Source organism: Meleagris gallopavo, chromosome 1 (assembly GCF_000146605.3).
Source record: "Meleagris gallopavo isolate NT-WF06-2002-E0010 breed Aviagen turkey brand Nicholas breeding stock chromosome 1, Turkey_5.1, whole genome shotgun sequence".
NCBI classification, from domain to species: domain Eukaryota; kingdom Metazoa; phylum Chordata; class Aves; order Galliformes; family Phasianidae; genus Meleagris; species Meleagris gallopavo.
The window spans coordinates 46,142,344-46,167,510 of record NC_015011.2 but is presented as its reverse complement, the minus strand read 5'-3'; the positions used below and the strand labels follow the sequence as shown (position 1 = coordinate 46,167,510).

General features: G+C 44.4%; 1 protein-coding gene across 4 annotated transcripts; it reads right to left on the bottom strand.

Annotated features, from left to right (window-relative positions):
* Window positions 1-1,040: 1,040 nt before the first annotated feature.
* LOC100539124 (solute carrier family 23 member 1-like) lies at window positions 1,041-24,427 on the bottom strand. Of its 4 annotated transcripts, XM_003202183.4 has the most exons (14): window positions 20,905-21,120; window positions 20,667-20,746; window positions 17,694-17,840; window positions 16,221-16,378; window positions 12,421-12,580; window positions 11,355-11,536; window positions 8,587-8,707; window positions 8,079-8,235; window positions 7,639-7,892; window positions 4,507-4,671; window positions 3,695-3,803; window positions 3,292-3,387; window positions 1,612-1,895; window positions 1,041-1,506 (listed from the first exon to the last, which is right to left on the bottom strand). In XM_003202183.4, exons 2-13 carry the CDS (start codon window positions 20,718-20,720, stop codon window positions 1,627-1,629), a joined length of 1,872 nt encoding a protein of 623 aa, XP_003202231.1. In that variant the 5' UTR covers window positions 20,721-20,746; window positions 20,905-21,120; the 3' UTR covers window positions 1,041-1,506; window positions 1,612-1,626. The 4 variants fall into 4 exon arrangements, with proteins under 4 accessions (XP_003202231.1, XP_019469666.1, XP_010707944.1 ...); XM_019614121.2 differs by lacking the exon at window positions 20,905-21,120 and adding an exon at window positions 23,796-24,427 and having other exon boundaries at window positions 1,041-1,895; XM_010709642.3 differs by having other exon boundaries at window positions 1,041-1,895.
* Window positions 24,428-25,167: the final 740 nt, after the last annotated feature.

Below are 25,167 nucleotides of genomic sequence, written 5' to 3'. Positions count from 1 at the left end.
TAAGATCAACTGCAGCCATCACCTAGTACTACCAAGTCCACCAATAAACCATGACCTTGAGTGCCATATCCACACATTTCTCAAATACCTCCAGGGATGGTGACTCCACCACATCCTTGGGCAAAATACGCCCCTTAACAGTAAAAATAAGCAACATACCACTAAATCTGGGACCAAAAACCCAGATTGTAGTAGGCATGAGGAACAAAAGGTTTTCATTGAAACCACACAGATTTTGCTGAGATGAAAGGGTTAAGAAGAAACCATATCACAGGCTTCAGCTGTACAGTTCAGAGTACAGAGAAGATTGGGTCAGACTTTTCTAAGAAGGCAACAGTGTTGAGGCAACAGACACAAGTTGATGCACTGGAAATTCCAGTTAGATGTGAGGTAAGCTGTTTCTCACCACAAGGGTGGTCAAACACCAGAACTGGTTGGCTAAAGCAGCTGTGACTCTCCAGCTATATAGTTCGACTAGACACTGCCATGTGCCACCTGATCTGAGAGGAAGGGTTGGCCCACATTACTTCCAGAGGTCCTTTCCAACCTGAATTCTCTGTGATTCTTTGAATACAACTTGCCTCTCACTATGGAAATCAACCCAAGAAATATCATTCAGTTGCATATGTTATTTATTTTTCCCAAAATATTTTTAAGTATAAATCTCAGTGCAGGAAATGACAGCTTAATGCTACAGCAATATTATTACATGTCACCAGCAGCCAGCACCACGTGCAGTCACATTATTAACAGGTCAAGGCTGTTTGTGCTGAGAGTAGAAAACAGCAAGAGTCTGCAGGCTGTTTTCTAGAGAAGTGGCTGTCACTACACAATCACCAAACCAAATCAGGGACAGTGGAGACACACAGAACTTAGCAGTAGCAGAAGTTTTGTCCTTCATCTCTGATGAAGATTCCTTTATCTCTGTGCAATTTGGTACCCTGGGGAAGCTGGCTCCAGCATCCCAGCTGGGATTCCTTTCAAGAAAGCTGGTTATTTCTAACAGATCAATAACCTAAGTGGAGTAGATCCCTCTGCAGTGTAGGTAAGGAGAGGCAACTTCAGAAGGCAATTCATCCCATTAACCTTAGATGCTGCTTTTCCAACATCATTCATTTGACTTTAAAGCATCACAGGAGAGAGAGGAGTCATGGCCTACAGGTGCCCACTTCTTTCCTTTGGCCACGAAAAGATGTAAACCGCAAGCTGAGATGTGAACGTTGCCATTGCAGATGATTAAGGTGAAGGGGATAAATCTTAGCCCAAAGGATGCATAAGAGCGGTAGAGATGCCTTCTCCTGTGGCCCCAAGGGCAGTCAGAACAGGGGAAAGAAAGAGCTCTGCTTCAGCCTAACAACTGTTCCTCAGGGTCCCCAGGGCTCAGTACAAGGAAGGAAACTGAACATCCTTCCTAGGCATTTCCCAAAGCAGTATGGTGTTCTTCCTAGAGGTGGGCAGGCAGGAGCGGGGAGAAGAAAAATGATTCCCTCAAGGTCACCAGTGGCTCTGGAGACAGTTAAGAAAAGAAAGGCATTGTCATTCTCTTGTTCCAACTCAAATGATGGGGGCTGCAGACATGCTTTTCAACCTCTGCTTGAGAGAAGAGTTTACCTTCAGGCCTGGTGCTTATATCCTTGTATCAGCACCTATCTCAGAGTCTCTTTCTAAGCTTGCATTAACACTGCTATCCTGTCCAGCAGCCTTCAGTTCATCCATTTTCTTGCCACCAAGTAGTTTTTTGGGGCAAGCAGGGAGATACCGAAACCAAGAGACAGCACAGTATTTAGTGCCTATGCCAAATGGAAGATCATAGACCTTGGAAATGAGCTGGGAGTTGTCCACCTCTCCCTTGTGGCTGTGCTTCCATGCCAGGAGACCCCGCTCCTCCTGTGTTCCTGTGAAAGCAAAAAGGAAATTGCTGTATTTCAAACTCTCAAGTGGGTGTTCTGCACATATGACTGCCTTGTGCACTCCACATTTGGCTCTCAAATCACAGCAGACCCACTACAGAATAGAAATTCCTGCACTTAAACCCTTCTACTTCAAAACTCTTTACAAAAACAAGCTACTGTGCTGCTAGACACTACCCATCTTCCTGCAGTGTCTTACAGTCTCCTCCACTGCTTCTCATGGGAATCAAAGATATAAAGATAGGTTTTCAGAAGCCATGGGGGATGGAAGAACAATTCAAGAGGCATTGTAAAGTGCTAGAAAAGCAAAGCTGGGTGTTAACTGCTCAGATATCATGAGGTAAGAGAATTAAGTTTAACTAGCAATTGCTAAATGTCTGTAATTGTTGCAATGGCTAAGTCCCTCTTGGGAAAGGGTGTGAGCACATAAATTCTGCCTGGAGGAGCTGAAGATCAAGGGTACAATAAAATTAATGAGCCAAAAGGATATTGGCTTTTCAAAAAGTCTGAGATAATAAAAGAGTCTGGTTAACAGAGTGCCCTTCCTGCCCTCTTTCTGTAGAACTTCCTCTCCTATTGTTAGGCCATCCCTCCCTAGGTTTGATGAAAATCAGAGGGTCTTTGATGGCTGTGAGGGGCAGCTACTGGTCCTATATCATATCTTTGGCCATCAGCCCTTTCTGCTGCTTTCCATTGATGTGATAGCAGTTCGACCTCAATTTCAGCAGCTTTCATAAGCAGACACGCATCAACATATTGCCTATCAGGAATCACAGAATCATTAAGGTTGGGAAAGACCTCTAAGATCACCTAGTCCAACTGTCAGCCCATCCCCACCATGCCCACTAACCATGTCCCTCAGTGCCACATCCACACGGTTCTGGAACACCTCCAGGGATGGATGGTGACTGCACCTCCTCCCTGGGCAGCCTGTGCTACTGCAGCACTGCTATTTCTGAGAAGAAATTTTTCCTAATATCCAACCTGTATCTGTAAGCAGGGGAGAAATATTTCTTACCATGCCCTCCCTCCTGCAGTTGCCTTTCTCTCTCCTTTCAACCAACAACATGACCTAGGCTAGCATTTTACGTAAAAGACATTTTTTACTGAATTAACTTTTCCTCAAACTAGGTTGTTGAAAAACAATTTTTTTATTTTTGTTTTTGTTTTTTAAATGAGCTACTGTTTTGGAAGCAGCAGCTATTCCATTGATGTCTCTCCTGTTCCTCATTCCTCCCCAGGAGTGCAGTGACATACAGTTTCATGGTTGCTGTCACAACTTCTACCAATAGAGCAGTGGTAATGAGGGCAAAAAATACCGACTGACAAACCCCAGGGCAGACATAGACTTGTAGCTTAGCTCATTTCAGCAAAATCCTACCTGGAATGGTGTTATCGAGGATAAACCCCAAGACCCCACCCACAAACATGCCAGTGGTGAGAAGCACCTGGATCACCTGGTCCAGCTGGATGATTTCTAGAGGAAAAACAAAGACACACATATTCAACCAGCAACATATTCAGCGCCAAGAGGCTGCAAGATGCATGCTTGTTTAGGCAAGACCTGCAAATCCCAAAAGAGAACCTAATATTTGGCAATGCAAGGGAGGCATCGGAGCAGAGGACAAGAGCAGCACTCCCAGAAAGCAACAGCCAACAGTCAAAGCACAGCTTTCAGGATTTTGTCTGGAAAAAAAATGTGTTTAAAAAGATTGCTCTGGATCAGCCTTTGCTTAAGTTCTATGCTACAGAAAATTCTTCTAAAATGTGCTGTCACTTCTTACCTGTTTCTAGCAGTGTATTATTTTTGTTCGCCCAGTTGGGAACTGTGAGTCCAGCAAATACAGAGAATCCAAATATAAAGATGTTTCTGGAGGAGTTCATATCCGTGTACTGCACAGAGAAATTGTGTATGTTAGTATTGCCAGTTTGGAATGACCAAAATCCATGGATTCACTAATTCATTAGTGAGCCATGCTCAGATGTACATACAAACCTAATGACAGGTGTTAGAACTTAGGTGTTAGAAAGTTCTGCTTAACCAAAATTAGCAGATGATTTCAAACATGTATGGCATACACTAGAAACTGTATATGGCAGATAGTCAGGTGGGCAAGCACTCTGTGATCTCCAGCTTAGACAGCAGGAAAAGGTGTGATTCAGCCATAGCCAGTGGCGGAACTGGAAATTAAACCTTTTACTGAGACTCTTGCCCAGTTTGAGACCTCTACTCAAAGAGCCCTTCTCTAAATGCACATTACAATAGGACATGGAGAAAAATCATCCATAGGAGAGCAGCTACAGAAACTCCTCCCTTGCTTACAACAGCTTCTTTCAGATAAACTGTGAGACAGGGATGAGCAGCCCTGGCACTGCTGGGTCATTAACCAGGTGCCTGCAAGCCCTGTCCCAATCTGGATCCTCTCTTTGTGATTTGGTCTCTGCATAAATGCCCTCATCTTCACCCGAGGAACTGCCAGTACAAATGTTTACATTTGCTGCAGCCCAGCTTAAGTCTATCTCAGGCTGGTGAGAATCTGGCTTGAAACCAAAGTCACCTTCCCTAGGAATGAAAAAGTGCTCACACAGCTTTTACCTGCAAATTGGAAATCCCCACTGCGGTGATAATGCCAAACATCACGAGGAACAGGCCTCCGATGACAGGGGTGGGTATGCTGGCAAGCACTGCCCCCACTTTCCCAAAGACGCCGCTCAGGAGCATGGCACAGGCACCAGCAATGATCACCATGCGACTCCCTACCTGGGGTGGGAGGAAGAGCAGGCAGTGATGCACCCGTGAGCGCAGACCTGCCAGGCAAGGCTTGCAACCAAAGCACGTTCGGTTCCAAGCTTTGGGTTCAGATGGGAAGCTCACACTGTGTGGAAAGTCCCTGTAGCTGTAGACTAGAAAATATTTATTGTAATAAGTACCCTGAGAACAATCATGGATCCACACCTATTTGCTTTGCTATCCTCTTCCCCATTGCTATCATGTCTTAACAGTTCACTGTGGAACAAAAAGCACATTAAGAGCGCACTAATCCCCACATACAGCTCTGCTTTCACTGCAGTGTAGAAACGTTGTGGCATACCCACAGGCTGCTCCCAGACAATTCACTGGACAACACTTCCACCAGAGGTTAGAGTTTCCACCTCAAAATGGCTTTCAGCTAGGTGTCCTGCACCAAGCAATCCTCTCTCTGTGGACCAAGATGTAGGAGAGCAGAGCTGGCCAGCCTGGCTGCTTCCATCCTGAGCTCTTGGATCTGCTATATCCTTTACACGACCAACACCAGGTTAATAAGAATTGGGGAAGTCTCTCACTCTGCCCCTACCTGCCATCACACACCAGCTTCAGTCAACCCACCTTTCTCTCATTCTTCCCTAGGAAGAGCCAGGGAGTCATTCTTAGTTCCACATTACAGTGATGGGATGAAGCAGCAAGCTTCATTCAGAGCTTTTAGAGTGTGTGAATAGGAAAGAAAAAGAGTATCTGACAAACAAAGGGATGAAGGAGACATTTACAGATTACAAAAATTAAACTCAAAAGCAGCAGTATTTGTTAGACTTTCAATTCAAGATACGCTTTGCCACACCAAAACTTGGACAGCTTAAAGAATCACACTAAGATTTACAGCATTCATGTCTTAGGCAGAGAAGTTCTGTAATCCCCTGCAAACAATTTATAATTCAATTAATTATTTTAATCCTTCCACTGAAATATCTGAAGAATGCCATTTTTTTTCTGCAGGGGTTTTTTGCAAATGCTTTCAACCAAAACACTACCAGTAACTGGTACTGTCCCTTTTTAAATATTACTTAAAATTCTTTAAAGGCACATTTTTATGAAGTACTAAGTTTTACTTGATTGTGAAAGAAATGAGTAAGATTTTGTGGGGAGTTTCAAAATAAAATCATGCACTGCCTTCAGGTGCACTTTTTATATTCTTTGGCTTAAAATCTTGGGACAGTATTATCATCAAAGCAATAATTTAATAAAATCCACAAGATCTGTTTGTTCCAAGATCAGAATGAAGCTTCAGATTCTTAATTTGCTGAAATTGTCATATGTCAAATTACCCAATAAATGGAGTTGGCCTCAAAGGCAAATTAACTACTCCACTGATACCACAACTGGGAGCATCTGCTTCTAAAGCTTCTAATTTAGAGTTTGTTTCAATTATGTCAGGGAAACAAGAAAACTGGTTTTTGTTCTTAAAGCTAAAGAAGCTGCAGTTTCCCAAAATCTTTATCCTCTTTGAAATTCTCTGTTTCTTGGAAATGGGAGCTAAGTGCTGGCACATTGGGTTTGATCCTGTATCTCAAACATAGGTGCCTGGTGCCATTTAAGATGTTGGATCTTGGCAGTTTCTGATACCTGTGTTTAAGCAGAGGAAACAAGTCCCTTGCACTTCCCTTTATTATCAAAAAATATGTTTCCCATGTAAAACAAACAAACAAAATGAAATCTGCCTTGTGATCTCAGCAACCCCAACTATCCCAGTCAGAGTCTGATTTAAGAATGACTGAGATAGAAATTCTTCGCTCAGGGGGTGATGAGGCGCTGGCCCAGCTGCCCAGAATGCTGTGGGTGCCCCATCCCTGGAGTTGCTCAAGGCCAGGCTATGGGTTCCTGGGCAGCCTGAGCTGGTGGGTGGCAGCCCTCCCCATGCCAGGGGGGTTGGAACTAGATGATCTTTGAGGTCCCTTCTAACCCAAGCTATTCTATGATTCTATGAGACTGTCTTCTGGGCTTTTAAGTCTGAACAAGGTGAGCAGAGGTGGGATCTAAGTTAACTGTCCCCTGAATCAGCACAGATGGCATGTCTGTGCAAGGACTCGGAGTACATAGGGACAAGGCATGTCCTATAAACCGACAATTATGGGTTTGAGCATTTCTGCACTATGGTCATGTCAGCAAACCACATCATGAGAGAACAGGCTGAGGTATAGGGTCAGTATGTACCATCCAGATTGTGACAAGGGATGGGTGACAGGCTAAACTGAACTCCATGCAGTTAGACACAACCACTTCAGTCAAACACTGTGAAAAATGGTTATTTTGAGGTTTATAAAATCCAGCAAAATAACTAATATTATTGTTCAGGAGCTATAAGTCAACACCTGCTTTTATTTACACAGCTTATTTGACAATGATTTAGAAGTATTTTTCAAGTTGGCTGCTGGATGTTCTCGTCCCCTATCAATAAAACTTAGTGAAAATCTATGATCTGATTGTCAAGTTTATCTCTCTTTGGAAATTTCTTACCCTCATAAGAGCAATAAGATACTCAGGGAATTCACACAACTTTAAAGAGAGGTAAAAACGTACATTTGCCATCAGATTTCATAATCTCAAAGAAATGGTCTACCTTTCACATGATTACCATCCTTGGGTTATGAAAATTGTGGAACTTGAAGCCCTATTAAAAATCTCCTTTACTTTCCTTCCATTTATTTAGGAGAATAGACAGGTAGATAGGTAGATAGACGGATAGTATCTGATAAATTCAATCCTCGAGAAGTTTCCAGAATAGCTCAGTGTAACATATTCTCTTTACAGGAGCCTAAGCCAGGAGCCATGAGTAACAACAGCCTGTACTTCTCCCATTTGCAGAGTTGGGCTAAAGAAGCCTCCCACACCAATGTACACAACGCACTTGTAACCACACTCAGGAGAACCACAGGAGGGCAAGGCACTGCAGTCACCCTGCCGTGTGAAGCTCACCTTGGTGATGCCCAGGGCCCCCACGTTCTCACTGTAGGACGTGGTGCCATTTCCTGTTCCCCAGGCCCCAGCCAGGAGGCAGCCAATGCCTTCCACACCGATCCCACGGTTGATGGCATGCTTCGGTGGTGGTGGGGCACCAGACAGGCGGGCACAGGCATAGTAATCCCCCATGGATTCCAGCATGGAGGAGATCACCCCGGCAAGGATGCCGAATATCCCAGCCAAGCTGACTGTTGGCATTCCCCACTGTCCTGCAAATAAAGAGCTTGATTCAGGTCAGTGGGGCACATTTACCCCAAAATCTACTGAGAGGGAAGAACAGCAGGGTGCTTGTGCGCGTTTGCCTGATTTTTGGCACTTCCCTGTGGTGGCTGTGAGGTGGGCAGGGTACAGCAGCAAGGGATAGGGGAAAGGGTTGTGCAGCTTTGTCGCAGTACCTGGGTAAGGGAGCCGAAACCAGGGAGCCTGAGATAAAACGTCCCCGTGGGTGTCTGTCCGTGCCAGGTGGCCGTAAGCAGTGGGGTCCGTGGGGAGGACATCAGTCACTGTCAACACGTAGCAGAGCAGCCAGCTCATGGACAGCCCCAGCAGCACCTGCCCGTCACATTCGACAGCAACATCTGGTTACGGCAGAGCCGCATATCCAGCAATGACAGACAGGTTTGGGACAAGGTCTTCTCCTACCCAACCTTTTCCCTGTGCACACGTGAGCATGCACACAGGATGGAGGGAGAGTGACAGCAAGCATCCTGGTGGCCCTCTTTTCTGCCCCACAAACAGACACCATGGGTCCTTCTCCCATTCTCCCCGCTGCCCCTTGCAGTGTAGCCTGGGTTGGGAAGTGCTAAGTCCACTTGAAGTAAGTGGAAACAGCCCAGATAGCCTGGACCGGGTGAAGCTGGTCCCTCTGCCATGCTGCCCAGATCACCAGGAGCATTAACATACCGGGAAGATCTGGAAGATGTAGATGGGGGAGAAGTGGCACTTCTTGCCTCTCCGATACGATGGCAGTGGCACAGGGACATTCTTCAGGTACTGAGAGAACAGAACTATGAAAAAAACAGTCCTGGGAGGAGGGGAAAACAGACTATGAGACGAAGTGTTTGCTCAGATGCTCACCTGTCCCCATGTGAACTGGAGGCCTGGCTACCTGATTTCCTTTCATCTGAAGGACTCCAGATGATCCCGCCAAAAAGTCTCTTAGCACCAAAAGTAGCAGTGCCCTCGTTTGCCCCAAGCCTCCAAGGGCTTGCTCCAGTGGCCACAAGGTGCAGCTCCTCTCCCACCCCTTGTGTAGGACTGCACCTCTCACCAACAGCAGCACAGGGCTGCACAGAGACACCACAATATACAGCCAGAGGTTATCAATCACCATTCAGAGCACTGAATGACTGGATGCAGAATGTCTGAGCCAGCTTCCATTCTTGGTTTCTAAAGCTACAGAGCACAGACCAACTACATCAGTGCACATTTTGTGCATTTGCATTAACAAAGGAGCTCAGCAGCCTGATGAATCACTGCAGAATACTCGTCTATCTTGGGTAGGTGTCACTGCTTATTATTCAGGTTGCCTGACACATTCCATTAATAGATGCTATTTTCAGCTGCTTATAATTCTGCCTAACTTTTTTTCCATTTAGAATGAAAATTTCCATGGAAAACATCTGCCCCAGGCCAAATATTTCTGGAGAAATATATCCTAAACCTATTTCAAAGAGTGATGTTCACGAAATATACATAGTTGAGAAGGTCATTTTGCCTTGAGCAGCGGTAAGGTCTGCCTATGTGAGATTTAGTAGAATTCGTTTGTTGGGGAGAGGCACATTGCTCTTCCTCACAAAACTCTGCTCAAGTATAATAAGTCTGTGGCAATGATCATTCATCTCAAGTCCCAAGTACTGAGCTTAAACATTTCTGACTTTAGCATGTGCAGGCCATAACATTTTTGAGCTTTTTTTTTTTCTGGAATATTGTTAAGTGATGAACTGTAGTATGTACCATCACCAAGGAGCAAGTGAACACACACCAAACCAGTTTCTCAAGGCAACATTGGGATTCACCTATTATGGAGGCTCTGGGATGTGGTAGGGCTGGACAGCAGGGCTGAGATCACAGGACCCATGTTTTCTACCTCCTCCATCACCTGTCTCTCCCTGGGATGGGGATTAGCACAGGTAGAAGTTCAATTAGAAAAGAGAAGAACAGAAAGTGTAGCCAGGGTTGCATGCAGGGGCCAAATATGGGCAAGAAAACCCTGGTAATGGAGCAGCACTACTGGGCAAAGTGGTCAGGAAAGAAACAGAGGTTAGGAGCTAGGGACTGGAGAGAGGAAGTGGAAAGATGAGACAGTCCTGATGAGGAAATAGATTTTGAAAAGAGAATTCAGATCAGCCAAGCAAAGGGGCTGGGACAAATCACTGGAGCTAGAGAACAGGACAAACCACAGATGTAGTGGAAAAAACAAGGGTGAAAGGGAACTTGAGAAGCAGGGGGACAGGCAGGGTTTGGAATCTTATGGAGTGCTTGCGGAAGAGATCAACTGAGTGGAGAACTGCAGGTGGAGAAGAAATGTGGCATTTGGAGACTAGGAGTGCAGGTGTTGGCAGGCAGAACAGAACCAGCAGTGACAGGAGAAGTGGAGCTAGGAGCAGAAGGCCTACCTGGGTCCTGATAATATCCCCATGACAGCACACTGCCTTCCGAGGCTGCATTCAAGGCTGACCTCAGGACCTCTGAGTTTCCAAAGACAGCTCTGAAAGCACTAGTAAACTGTTGGAAGTCACAAAGGAAAACAACCTGCTGCTGTGGTATGCTATCCCAATCTTAAACCTGCATTGTGGATCTGAAAATGCTTATCTGCAGGGGAACCATGCAGTGGCATTTCTATTTTTTGAGTCTGTTTCTGAAATTTAAATTCTGAAATTAGATTTAAATTTAAGTTTAGACAAGATATTAGGAAGAAATTCTTTACTGTGAGGGTGGTAAGACACAGGAACAGGTTGCCCAGTGAGGCTGTGGACGCCCCCTCCCTGGAAGCATTCAAGGCCAGGCTGGATGGGGCTTTGAGCAACCTGGTCTAGAGTGAGGTGTCCCTGCCTATGGCAGGGGGGTTGGAACTAGATGATCTTAAAGATCCCTTTCAACCCAAACCATTCTATGATTCTATAAATATCAAAGAAATTCTGCCATCAGGAACACTTGTACACTCATACACAAGGGCACACACACAAATTTTACTGTAAGAATGCTCTCAATGCTGCAAAGGCACATGCACACAATGTAGATATTTCCAGAGCTCCCCCAGGGCCTCTGGGGAGAAAACGATTCCTCCTCATGGCTTGAAAACAAGACATGAAGCAGCAGCTATTCTAACTTGAGGAATACAGAACTCTGAGTGCTTAACTTTGTTATTTTAGAAATGTCTTTTTAACTTAAATAATGGATGTGTAGGATAGTTTGCATAAACAACTATAACAGAAATTGCCCTCAACAATGACACAGAGGAAAGACTTGTTTCTCTACTGAGCTAAGAACTATGAGTTTTCACAAAATCAATATTTTTAAAATTCATTTTTGTTTTTTGCTTTGTTGCTGGTGTAGTTGAGGGCTAAAAGCTTCTCGAAAGGTAACTGTGTCATGCTGGTGTCTTGCACAAGCCTTCTGCGTGTTAGCACTCCAAAATAAATCTCAAGTTCCAGGGAAGTGATACTTACATGAATGCTATGCCCCAGTGCTGTCCAGCTTTATCCCCAGCCGAGTCAAAGAGAGGCAGAGCAACCAAGGTGATGGTGGGGGCTATTGTCAAGGGGCCAATGAATCTCATCAGAAATCCAATAAGGCCAGAAAATCCAACAAAGATTTGAAAGCAAGAAGTTACAATGATAGCTCCTTGCACCTAGAAAAATGGAGGAAGAGAGCAGACAGCGAATGGACCTCTAACTGTTTTTTTCTTAAGATTTTTCTTAAGGAAGTCAGTAACAAGCCAGTGTGAGAGCCAGGCACACCTCCAAAGATGGACAGGTGTGGAGGCCTGCCACTGACCACAGCAGGGCTCTGCTGAGCATTATATGGGGGGAAGGACCACCAAAGTACCAGCACACCAATTCCCACCTTGGCTGAGGGATTTAGTCATTACCAGGGCTTGTTTCATTCCCTTGTGCCTGCCATTTGTGACACCCAAGCACACATCGGCTTCCCTGTTCCCAATCTTTCTGCTCCCCCAAAATGCAGGGAAAAGCTCTTGCTCTGAAAATGGGAATAGAGCCATGGCCTCCACTCACCTCCTACCTGGGAAGCACTCAGGGTGTTTCAGCACACCGGCTGTTTTTTCTGAGTATCAGTTCACCTCTGGGGACACGGTCATCACTCTGAACTTTTCTGTTTGACAATCACTGTTTAAGTAGACAGTGACTGTATCCCGAAATGCCATTAGCTGCTCTCATCACTTCCAGCCAGGAGGCTCAGGGGGTGAAGCTGCTGTCTTTGCAGATTTAGTGATAAACCTGCAGTACTGAGCATTTTCCCTCATGCTGACTCCAAAAGCATGAGGAACACAGGGCTATGGATAACAGGTCTGTTTCTCCCAGTGGAGACTTTGTGGGGACCGTAATCAACCAAGGACTCTGTCTTCTGTTCAGTGGCAGTGCAGCACCAGAGCTTAGGTGCCCAGGAAGCTGTAACAGGGCAGGGGCTAAGGGCCATTGGAGATGGAAGGTGAGGTGCTTTCCTGAAAGCAAACAGCCCTGATACAGAACAGGTGCCACTGAAGATGTGATGTACCTCTCTCATCCGTGTCTGCCAGACTTCAATGAACTCAGGTGAAGAAGCATTCACCAAGGTGGCATTCTCTGTCCAGGCAGGGCACTTCCACTTGGGGAGAGACAGCATGGCCAGGGTGGGGGTCAAGAAGGAAAAAGTTCCTCCTTGAATAATAGGCAACCTAGAAGGAGAACAGAGGAAAAAGCTGACAAGAATGCTAGAATCACAGCTCTATTTAGGTGAGAGGAAGGAAAGCAAAATAAATTTTAAAAAAGCAAACAAACAAACAAAAAACAAAAACAAACAAAAAACAACACACACACACAAAAAACCAGTCTGGTTGTGGTCTCTGGCATTGTCTTTTGATCTATTCTGGCAGGTCACCATCACTGATGATACTTGGGTATCGTTGCCAGTAGTTCTCAAAGAGCAATGACCACGACAGAGAGAGTTACATTCGGTATGGAGTCAGACTGCTACTCTGGTTTAAGGAAGTATGTGTCCTTCTAAGTTGTGACTCGGTCATAGAGCTGCGTATGGTAAAAAGGCAGCCAAAAGAAAAAGCAGGAGGAGGAGAGAAGGGAAAGGAAGAAAGATGATGAGACTGAAGAAAAGCTTAGCACTGACCTGTACCCAAATCTCACCAATATCCAGTTCTTTCCTCTGTCCCCTTGATCTGCCTCACTTTTCTTCACAACCTGCTTATAAGCACAATCACACACTGGCTATCCTTCATGCCATAACCATATTCAGACTAGGAGCACTGGAAATTGTGATTTATTTCTTAGGAGATTGTTTTGGTTTTTTTTTTTAGAGCTAATTCCTCTGCTCTTTCTCCACTGACACTGGAAAGGAAACCTACATGGACACAGCAACAAGCTCTGAAAAAGCCAAGAGAAGCCTCCAAAGTGCTTTGGCTTTATCTGCTCAGAAACCACCCTGGGAGCAGCTCCCAAAGCAACCTCTCCTTGCGCCAAAAACCCCAGTGGCACCTGCTTAGAAAAGCAGCAGGGCAGTGATCCATGTGAATACTTCTGCAATTTCCCTGAAGTTGAAGAATTTCTGCCGTTCATCAGAAAGCACAGGAAAATGAAAGATGGCAAAGCTGTAAAAGCACCACATTTCCATCACTTAGAACAAGTATTTTTTATCACTGCAATTACTCACGCCATGTACAACCAAAGCACTGTTAGAACTAGCCAGCAAGTTGTATTTGAACATCAGTCATCTGTGGAGTCACTTATTTATTATATACATCCAAACATGTTGCAGCCTTCAAAGGATTTTGCTGGGCAAAAAAAAGCAAAAAAAAATAAAATAAAATAAAAAAAAAAAGAAAAGAAAGAAACATAGAAGACCTAGTGCCACCACTGCTGAATTAACAACAGCTTTATAGCTCCTGATGTGCTGGTCCTGAGGCTGTTTCCCAGCTGGTGTTGGTGGGCTTAACATCAAGCAGGAGTGTTGAGGTGATGCATATGGAGGACATGGATTGTTTTTTTTTCTGGCAGTGTTTACAAGATTTAGAGGAGACGTAATGCTCTGATCATCACTGCATGATGCCTAAGCATCACCACAATGGCAAGTGAGGTCACTTACCTGTATGTCCTCAGGAGCTTCTTGGATAGTCTCTAACGACCATCTGGGACCCATCATTCCTTTTTCATGCTCTGTCACATGACTGAGCTGCAGGTTACAGTGGGTTGAGGTTTTCCACCATCTACTGCTTCTGGAGGGCTGCTCCCAGATTGTATTCACTCTGGGAAGGAACCTCCCCATTTCTACTGCCAGTTCCCACCATGTGCCAGCACTGTATTTTAGCTGAAGTGTTTTTTCCCTGCCTAATCCCATCTCTGCTCTCTCAGACTAATTGCAGGCTGCAGCCAGATCCACTCAGCAACCACTTGGCCTGAAACAGCCAATCTCGTTTACACTACCTTCACAAGATGAGCTGCCTTCCATTACCATACCACATTAACACGTTATCACTATCCCTCCTTTCACCTCTTCTCTGAATCAGTCTTTCTTAAATACAGACATCATGAACTGTGCAGAGCACCTAGCTGAGGGCTCCTCAGGGCGTTGGACAGTAGCACTAATATTTTCCAGGAAAAAAAACATCCCCTCAGCCTTGTATTTATTGTTTTCCCCACAGTCTTGCTGGTGACTCATGATTATCAACTACTAAAGGCTTTGAGAAAGCAGTAAAATGAGAAAGAAATCTGCTTCTAACTGTTTCCCCAGGCTAGGTTTGCTTGCCATCACTTCCTTCGGCTCTGCTCCAGGCTGAGTCCACCTTTCTGACAGGGAATGTCCTCATGCCTTATAACTGGGGCCAGCAATAAGGCAATTGCATCCTTAGTGCAGAAAATGCCATTTAAGCTTATCTTATAGGATCAGCTCCTCACTGCTTAATTTGATCTGTTGTTCCTCATTCAGCTACTGAGCCACAAGAGACATTAATGAGATATTAATGTCTCATTCCCTACTACACTTTTATCACCAAGTCATTTTGGGGGCAGCCTGAGTGGACCTGGATGACCCAAACAGCCCACAGCATAGCTGTATGCCCTAGCCTGAATTTAGCTGAACTCAGAAGAACCAAGTTGCCTCTCTTTGGTGGCCATAGTGGCCTGGCATGCACTGCAGGCTACCTCCAGGCCCCTTTCTCCATTAATCCTGCAGCAATGGAGTTACCTTCAGAGAGGGGTTTGTCTACCACCATTCCTTATGACAGACAATGATGGAAAAGATACACTAGGGAAATGCCCAGGAGGTGTAAAAAGCATTGTGATTTGCCAGTAGAAGAGTTTTAACCAGGTTATTCAGATTTGAAAGCCAATCAATGTGTGATTTTTGCTTTTGAAGCAAGAAACACCAGTTGTCAATACTTATCAATGCTTATAAATATCTACTGGGCAGGAGTCAAGTGGATGGAGCCTGGTGCTTTTTAGTGGTGTGCAGCAGCAGAACAAGGAGCAATGGGCACAAACTGGAATATAGGAAGTTCCATACAAACATGAGGAAAAAATTTTTTACTTGGAGAGTGAAAGAGCAGTGGAACAGGTTGCCCAGATAGGCTGTGGAGTCTCCTTCCCTAGATATGCACAAGACCCCCCTGGATGCCTGCCTGCGTGATCTATTGTAGGGAATCTTCTTTAGCAGGGGTAGTTGGACTGGATGAGCTCCAGATGTCCATTCCAACCCCTGCAATTCTGAGCTTCTGTGTGATTCTGTTCCTGCCATAACAGAGGAAAAAAAAAAAAAATGGAGAGGCAGACCAGAGTTATGACAAAGGGAATAGAAGAAATTTTGCAAGGCCAGCAAGGACCCAGACTCTTTGGGACACCGCGGATATATCTCTTACAAAGTATTTAACTTTCTCCTGAGTCTCTGAAGGTGGTGAATGAGCTGCAATTTCTCCCAGTTACCCCCCTGAACCCGTTTCTGAACGGCTCTGTGCACCCAGGGCTAGGGCCAGATTGAAAGGGACCTGCCACAGCCATCGGGTCTCTGGTAAGGAGCAGGCAGATACTGTATACTGGATCTTTTTTAATGCTTTACCTTTTGCGTGACAGATTCCTTATGAGCCCAACAAAAGATGCATCAAGTACCAGGAAATGCAAAAGCCAAACAGTGAGGCAGACCTGCAAACCTGTCATGTACAGTGACTGCAGTATGCTTTGCCACATGTACTGATTGCCTAAGGGTAACAAATGACCCTCAATACTAGATAAACTTTACAGCAAGCTGACTGCTGAGCACGTAGAAATTGCATCTATAAATTTTCTTGCGTGTCCCATTTCTTGCAGTTGACCTACCTTACTCCAAAGAGGACTTGAAGCAGGGTACAAATTCCTGAGACAAAGAAGATGGTGCTTATCAAGTGGCTCTGGGTGAGGAGGTCATGCTGAAGACAGAGCTCTTTGGAGAGGATCAGCGGGATGGCTACCAGACCTCCCATGGCTGTTAGGAAATGCTAGGAGCCACAGAGAAAGACAGGTTGAAGAAGGACACAGAACTGGCAATACAACATTACTGCATTACTGGGGGAAACCTACAAGAAACTAGCATGTTTGCATTTGAATCATACCAGTACTACTCATTCTCTTTTTTGATAAATTAAGCATTCTGTTAGGGGATGTACTTACAGGATCTTCAGTGCACCCCCACAAACTTCTCCCACCTTCTGTGCCCAAAGACCTTTTGTAGTGCTCTGGACTCCCCAGATCACTGTCAGACAGAACAGGTTTATCCCCTGCCCTGCAAACAGAACTGTTGGGAGTAGTCTACTAGGAAGGAAGGGACATCACAGGGAAAGCTAACAGAATGATCACATGAAGTGAGCAGAGTACAAATGTTTCAATCCATTTCACTGGCACCTCAGTGAATAACATAAAATATCTGTAAATTGGAGTTACCTATTCTTTGCTGGCAACAACTTTTCTCACACAGTGCAGTTATGAATAGCCATATAAATGAATGCCAAAGAATGGAAAGATCAAGCATTTTGTATTTTTCAAAAGAGTCACAGGCATACTTTAATAAGGACCTTTGGTTAATTACTAAATGTGAAGATAATTTGGTGAGCAATTGATAAGGCAAGGTTGTTTCAGCTGGTTTGACTTCCTAATTCTCACTCATAGTACAGGACTCCAATGGTGAATTGGTGGCACTTGGAAACTCACCGTACTTGTTAAAGGTTTTATTAAATTTACGATGTAAATATGTTCACAAAACCTTGTTATACATTCTAAATTTAAGGTGACCGTTTAAGGAAACAAAGTACAAGATGTCCACCAAGCTCCTAGAACAGTCCGTTGCTTCCTTAGTCGTTCTGAGGGCTCTGTTCCCTGAGGCTCTGTACCCATTAACTTTGGGTTGCATTGCGTTATTTACCATGCGTGGGCATGGACATTAGCCAGAGCAGTGCGGACCCTTCTCATGCTGCCTCTGCTTAGCCATTATTGCAGTGGAAAGGCAGAAGTTTAGAAGCCTACAGATATTTTGCTGATTTCAGCAGAGGCATCTGACCTGTTCTTATTAACTGATTGGCTCCAGCCCTAGGTCTCTGCCTCACTATTTGCACATCAAGAGGGAGGGTGTTGCTGCAGGCAGGAGGATAACAATCAGTGCTCAGGCAGTGGTGGGAAGGCCCTAAGGACACTAAGCCCACAGCTCCAGGTGCATCAGAAATAAAAGCACTCCCAAACACAGATTTTGTCCCCATTAACTGGCTGAACACCTGGTAAAATTCCATCCATCCCCACCCATTGTCTGCAGCCCTCTCATACCTGAATACCCAGCAAGATGCACAGGTACCAGGGGGGTATGTCAGTGACAGTGTAGGCCAGCTTGTTGCTCTGCCCCTTGCCCTTGCCTTCCTTTGGGCCCTGGGCAGCGTGATCCAGTGAGGCACAGTGGTGGCTCCCATCTTCACTCTGAACAATGAGAAAAACCATTCGTTAGCCATAGCTCAGCCCTGCAGCTGCCTGTCGTGAGGCAGCGCTCCATGTCTTGTGGGAGAACTTCAGATGTTATTTTCAACAAAGTCAGGACGATGAAAGAAGTGCAATGCTTTAAGAAATTGTTTATATGCTTATTTGCACGTGTGTCTAGACAGGGAAACTTTGGAGGATGTTTCAGCCTCAAAGAGGCATTTTGATAAAGTGTGCTAACATCATTAGTGTCTCATTAAGGATGGAAAAACTGTAAGCAGAAGCAGGAAGGAGTGTGCATCAGGTTAATGCTTGAATGCTGCACTGGCCCCTGTTCTCTGTCCCATCTAAAGAGATCTTTTGACAAAATGCCCTAAAACAATTTGACCAATTTGACTAGAAGACTTTTCTGCATTTTGTTTCCATCTCTTAAATCTTATTGATGTTCTCACACATCCTTACAAGTGTTTCACCTCAATAAACACACCTGCACTGGGTCTTACACAGGACACCTCTCTAACACAGAGGAATTGGGGGAAACCAAAGAACATGAGATCCTGGTGAATCATCTCAAAGGAGCCAGCTGGCAAAAGCAGGGTGAGCTGAGGTCTTGTCTCCAGCTTGGGGACTCCAGGCACATACATCTGGCAGAGAAATCTGCTGTCAAAAGATGCTCAACCAGTTTACCAGCACCAAACTTCCTTTTTCTTTAATCTTCCAAGTCCTGCCAGAACAGGATGCTGAAAGCAAGGTGTGTGCTGTAACACTCATGGCCTACCAACACTGGAGCTAATGCTGCGATCAGGGAATAAGGATGTAAAATCAATGTTATATTCAGTTGTAAATTTGCAGGTATGGCTAATTAGTCCCAAAGAACTGCATACTTTCTAGAAATCTCCAGCCTTGTGGCTCAGTCCCATTTATTATCACACTGTCAAAGTGTGCCGATACATTCCAAAACACCATATATTTACCCAGCCTAGGCAGGTTGGGAGCATCACAGCTCCTTCAAAACAGATAAGAGAGGGCAGAGTTAATTCCAAGTGAGCTCAGGCATGGACTTCACGAGCAAAAGGCATTCCTGAACACCTTCCCATGAAGGCATTTTCATTTCAGAACAAGGGAGCATGATCTGTGGATTAACAAATAAGCAGCGAGATATTTAAGACTGCTCATGCAGGGAGTTATATGGGGACAGCTACTCCTGAATAACACCATGGATAAAGGAAGCCTAAGCTCGGCAGACAGCAGTAAGCTCCTTTCCTTTTGCCACAATTTTTCCTGTGTTAACCAGGAGATATATTCCAGCCAGGCAGAATCTTGTCAGTCACAGCCTTGTATGACCATCACATGAGTGCCTGACCCTCCTCAGGAGCTGAAGGGGAGTGAGCATGGTTCAGCAAGAGAAGCATGAAACTGAGAGATCAGGATGAGGCAGGTCAAGAGATAAATTCTGACTGAGCAAGAGGTGATGGACACAAGCTGAAACACAGAAGGTTCCATCTGAACATCAGGAAACATTCCTTTACTGTGTGGATGACCCAGTGGCACAGGTTGCCCAGATTGGTTGTGGAGTCACCTCTTTGGAGATCCTCAAAAGCCACCTGGACATGATCCTGGACACCCTGCTGTGGGTATCCCTGTTGGAGCAGGGGTTGGAGCGGATGACCCAGAGGTCCCTTCCGTCCCTTCCCATGTCAGCCATCCTGTGATGCTGAGGTGCTGGAAGGAGGACAAAGCAGGAGCAGATTGGAACAGGGACAGGCCCTCACAGGAGCTGCAGAGCTGCCGCCAGTGGTTCTCAGCCCAGCTGCTCTCATGAGCCCAGGGGCACAGGATGTCCTCCCTGTGTTGTATCTTAAATTAAGTGCACCAGGAGGGCGATCAGAAAGTGAACTGTTGGACAGGTAGAAGAAAATGGTGATTCAAACTGTAGGAAGTTACAATTCACCAGACTTGCCAGCAGCAGAACAGGTAAAAATTGAGATCATTAAAAACAGTGAAAGAAAGCCTATTCATTGCTCTGAGGCTTTCCCTGCAGCTGGAACACATAGCACTCCACCTCTCCTGTTGCCAGCAAGCTCACTCTGAGAAATGGGAAACTTGGGCACCAGGAGATTATATGACTCCTCCATGGTCCCCTATCTGGGAGGGGGTCTATGCCAACATATTAGGATCCCATCTTTCTACTCCCACTGTCAGAACACAAACCTTTCTAACGGAGGTTAACTCATTTGGAAGTTAACTGCATGAGATAGGAATGGGGCTGTTGTGACCCAAGTCCTTTCCCTGTGGCACTGTACAGCTCCCAGTATTCCCAGTACACTGCACACTGCTGAATTCACACATCATTTACAGATTTTACTGCCCTGCTATAACTCTACAGGGTTCTCTCACCCACTGACCCCCAAATCCCTTTTTCACTCACCTCTCTCCCAGTTTACCTCAATAGAAATAGATCCAGAAGACAAAGAAACACATTCTTCAGTGGGCTAAATTTCTCTTGTAATTTTACTAATACATAAATGCTTCTAAACACAGACATCAGCACAAGGATCTACCAAACCACCACCTTTTCAACACAGGTACATCTGCACTGCCATTCATCTACTCTATCATTTTAGAAGAGTAGAAACTGCACTGGATCTATAGCAGCAGCAGACTTTAGTGAGGCAGTCATTCCTCAGATTCCTGTTGCTAGAAAAGCCGAGAGACCACAGACAAGCCTCCTCACAGGCAGTCTGATCCCCTGGCTTTCCCTTTCTCCTCAGTTTGCAGGACTCGCACTGATTTACACAAAAATTACCTTTTGGGGAAAAGCAAACTCACCATGAAGCTTGGGTTATCTAGCCCGTTGAGCTTTTTGTCTGTGGAGGGGGTCATGCCTTCCAGTTTTCTTCACCGACTGCCTTGAAAAAGAAAGATGAATAAGAAGAGAAAAGCCTCCCAAACTGCCACTTGTCCGAGTCACTATAGCCCTAAGGAAACTGGAAAAGCAAAGGCAGAAGCTGGATGTCAGGAGTCAGCCAGCAGTCTGTCCTAGGTGTATCTCCGAAGTGTTTCCTACCCCTTGGCTTATATGAGACTCCTTTTCTCCAGCTGATTAGAGGACTGGCATTCAAAACAAACTGCAGAGTAATCTTTCTCAGAGTGAAGCAGTAACAGATGATGCAAGAATTTCCTCAGTAGGTAAGGATGCAAGGGGGGTATCAGAGAGGCAAGGTATTTCCCTGCTCTCCTTGTCCAGCCTTGAAATTTGCTTCCTTATTTATCTACAGCTGCTTTCATTTTCTGTGTGGGTTGGACTTGTTTGAAGAACTTTGTGCTCATCTTTAGAAAACGCAGTCTGTAGGTGGTTTCACTTATTCTGCATGTAAACTGCTGTGTATTTTGGCTAAGGTACAACTGCAGTCATCTCGCGTTATAAACCTATTACAGCGTGAAAAGAATGAGACTTTTACTGGGAAACTTTAAGACAGAGACCAAGAAACAAGTCATCAGAAGATGATGCCAGAGTGGTATAAAGAAATCAGATTGGGGAAAAAAAAAAAGAACTACCTTGGGTCATCTGATTTTCTCCATTCTACTAGTCTAGCTGAATGGAGATAATCAGATGTATTTAAGCCCAGCCGCCCTTATCTTAAACAAACAGCAAACAGTGCTAATGCTCCATCAAGCCACTCTAGCCACCTCTCCCCACTTCTCCTCAGATTTAAGTATCTATTTAATTTAATGGCTCCCCAAGGCAATGAACTTTCCAGACCAGCTGCAGAAAGGTTCTATGAAGAGGGGCTTGCTATTGCGTGCACAGCGATAACCCAAATCTCCTGGATTCCGAGCAGGAAGCAGCATAACAAAAATTAGTTCTGTTCTCTGTTTCTTGTGTAGAGCATTCTTAGGCATCTTCATATGAGGACTGCATTACAGAAGGAAGACAATCATGACTAAACATCATCAATGAAGTTATGAGCTGCTGGGTATATAAATCTTTAGGTATCAAAATCCTCAGGCATTCATGGTATTGCCAGATCTCCCCATATTTTTAACCACAGGAGTGCATTTCCAGCCCCACTGATCTTGGTGTGAGGTCACATATTTTTTCCTGCAAGCTCTAAATGAGAGCTCTTTTCCTGGACTTTAACCATTCCCAGCACAGAAGGAGCAGCAGAGGCCACCCTGTTTTATAGACTTGCTCATCTCTTATTCACTATATGGTTGCAGTTCATTGCATATATACAAATTCACATTGTGAATTTGACAATGTCCAGCAGGCAGTACCAGTGAGGATACACTACTGCAAAGCTCTAAGAAAAGAAGCATTGGATTTTTAATTCATTTCACAAAGGAACATTTTTCTTTGCATTTCTCTATGGATACAGTACAGTTCTATGTAACAACACAGTGGAGCAAGTGCACTACAATTCCTGCGTCATCTAGGCTAGCACATGAAAATGTTCACAGAAGGAGTGTTAAGTAAATAGGGTAAGAAGAAAACAACATCAAGATTATCAGTAAGAACAACAACCCATTTTCACAAAAAAAAAAGCTGGGTGGAAAATCTTTTTTCCATTCTAGTAAATTCTGCAGTCAAAAATGCACTTTAAGAGTACCAAGAGATTGTAGGTGTCCATGAAATAATGCAGGACATAAGTCCTAAGAAGTCCAAAGCCTGGGCAACAGAGTAGGCCTATTAGGAATGAAGACTTTACCATTATCAGACTCTAGACAAAAAAAAAAAAAAAGGTTAATACACTAATGTGGAATCTAGAAGTTTATGAAATAGCACAAAATATATACTAAAATAGATTCCATATGAAGTGCCCCAGCCCAGGATGTCCCAGGCTTGGAAGTTAGCAATGACTGTAGGAAGTATCTGTGTGCATGCAAATGTCTGAGTACGTCATATGTATACATACACGTGTATATATAAGATTAACTCTAAGTGACAAAACTGAGATTTTTAGAAACAGGAATAATTCAGTTAGCAAAGATGCATGCTGAACCAGTAATATCATAAACTTGTAGCAGCCTAATCAATTGTATGAATTGCTTTTAGGAATAAAAAAGGCCAGACATTCACTTGTTCAACTTATTCAGGATGTGTGAGTAAAGAACCAAAAACTGTAGTATGAATTCCCTTTAAGTTTCTGTGTTTGGTCTATCTCCTGTTGTCCATCAAACTGGCCAGCTGCTCATGTCAGTAAACGCTGTCTCAGCTTATGTTAAGGAGGCAGGACAAGACAACTGACTAATCAAGGAAAAGCTTGGAAGCTTAGGAGACCCAGCTGAAATCTTCAATCTTGACCCCAAGTCTTCTGTACCCAGAAGGAGAGCCTGGCCCATCTGTGTCCTGACTCTCCTGACAGGGTCATCTTCTCTCTTGTGCTACATTTCTCCCTGAAACTCTGAACCTTTTCCAGGATCAACTTACAACGATGTCTTGAGATGCAAACCTGAACTGCCCTTGACTAGGCTTCAATGACCAAGGAGCTTCCTGCACTCTTTAGGAGACGGGCGTCTGTCATGGATAGAAATGACTACATTTTACACTTCACTCATAAGAGAGAAGCAGAAATATATTTATTGATATAATATAGATATAACATAGTGATTTAACAAATATAGGAAAAGATTTGAGATGGCTGGATACACTTGATGATATACTGCATAAAGGGTAGGGTTAAACACATACATACAAAAGACTCTCCCATTGAGTCACAAAATTTAGAGTGGACCCACTTGCATTCTGAACCACAAAAGTTGAACCATGAAAGTAAAGAGGCTAGGTGCAGTGAAATCCACTCCCAGTCCCAGACTTGGTCAACAGATTACATCTAAGAGATTGTATGTGCACAATCAATCTAACACATTGCCTTAGTGAAGCTAAAAAAGTTTACCATAAATTCTAATATATAATCTTAGCAAAGCTAACAAAGCTTAAAACAATTAGTCACTTACTAAGGATCTGTATCGGCAAGGCACCTTGATGTCAAGTGTAAGAGATCTCTGCACAGATGTAACCTCAAGAGGTGACCCTACTCAAGAGGAAATCCTTTTGTGCAGCTAGCTGCTGTGTAACGCAGCTCAAGGGGCTCCTGGGCTGCCCTCTATTTACGAAGTAAGGTGACTGACTCATACTTTGTTTTTAGGCACGTGCTCAAATGGCCCTCAGCTGTTGAACCAGGTGTCTACTATCAGTCTTTCAGCCCCCCATTTTGAGACAGATTTGTGGCAGTTAATCAGTTTTAGCAAGAGTGTTATCAGTACTGTTGCTCATTGTTGTCCTGTGTGAGGCCTTGTGTGCGAAGCCAGGCTGAAGGATGAAGTTGGGAGAATGAAAGGAGGGAGGGGCAACACACAGTTGCAGTATCCCCAGTAAACTGCAGATAGGGTGGCACCAGCATGGGGACGTACAAGAATCTATTGGTAGATGCAGATGAGGCAAGTGCCTGCATACAAGCAAGTCCTGTTACTTTCCTGAACTATGAAACAACCAAGATGATTAGCATGGAGAAAGGTGTCTGAAGTTGAGTTCAAGACAAGCCCCTCCATGCAGGGCTGTGCACACACAACCCAGGGAGATGCAGATTTGGTGATTCACATCAAGCCTCTTGCTGGGAGGGCAGGTTCATCCACAGTGTTATTACAAACTTCTTGCACTAAGTCCTAGCTACTGGAGCTAGGAAAACATGAGTTTAGAGGGAATGTAGGATATGAAATAAAAGCAATACAGAATAGAACAGAACTAACATAGAGACCTTGACCAAAAAAGAAACATCTTTCTAGCTTCTACAAAGCTAGCCCTGGTTGGTTAGCCGACTGCTAAGCAAATAACTAAGCAATAAGTAATTTAGTCATAAAATACTTGTATACCCTTCCTTCCATGGAACCTCCTGCAAGCAAATAGGATCACCCATGTTCACTGGCTTGAAATGACTACTTTTGTGTTTGTGGAATTTCAGATTCTGCAGAAAAATTCTTCATTGCTCACTAATGGAACTGGATGAGTGCAATGCTTTTAGTTTTGGACTGCATACGCTATTTCCTATGAGAAAAGGATCTAATCACTTAAGTGCAACCAGTGCAACACACTGAAGTGCACTTAGGATGTACAGCAAAGTTTATGTGAAAGGGTGGTTGCTTAAAACACAGCAGGGGGATAAACTTAACTATAGCAAATTCTCTTAAATAGTCAAAAATAATGTATTTCTACTTTTGAAACAGGATCTCTATACCACAGCGGGAAACTGAGTGTCAAATCCCAACCAGAGAATTACCTTTGTGCTCATTGTTCCCCTTTCCACATCTCATGGTTGTCTTTTCTCATCCA

What these genes read in the sequence shown, in the direction of transcription:
- LOC100539124 (XM_019614121.2), bottom strand. Translation starts at nt 20,720, where the DNA reads ATGACCCCCTCCACAGACAAAAAGCTCAACGGGCTAGATAACCCAAGC. An exon ending in GGGCCCTGGGCATCACCAAG is followed by an intron (nt 4,672 to 7,638) that starts GTGAGCTTCACA and finishes CTCCCACCCCAG; the next exon opens with GTAGGGAGTCGCATGGTGAT. An exon ending in TGGGGATTTCCAATTTGCAG is followed by an intron (nt 3,804 to 4,506) that starts GTAAAAGCTGTG and finishes TTCTCTGTGCAG; the next exon opens with TACACGGATATGAACTCCTC.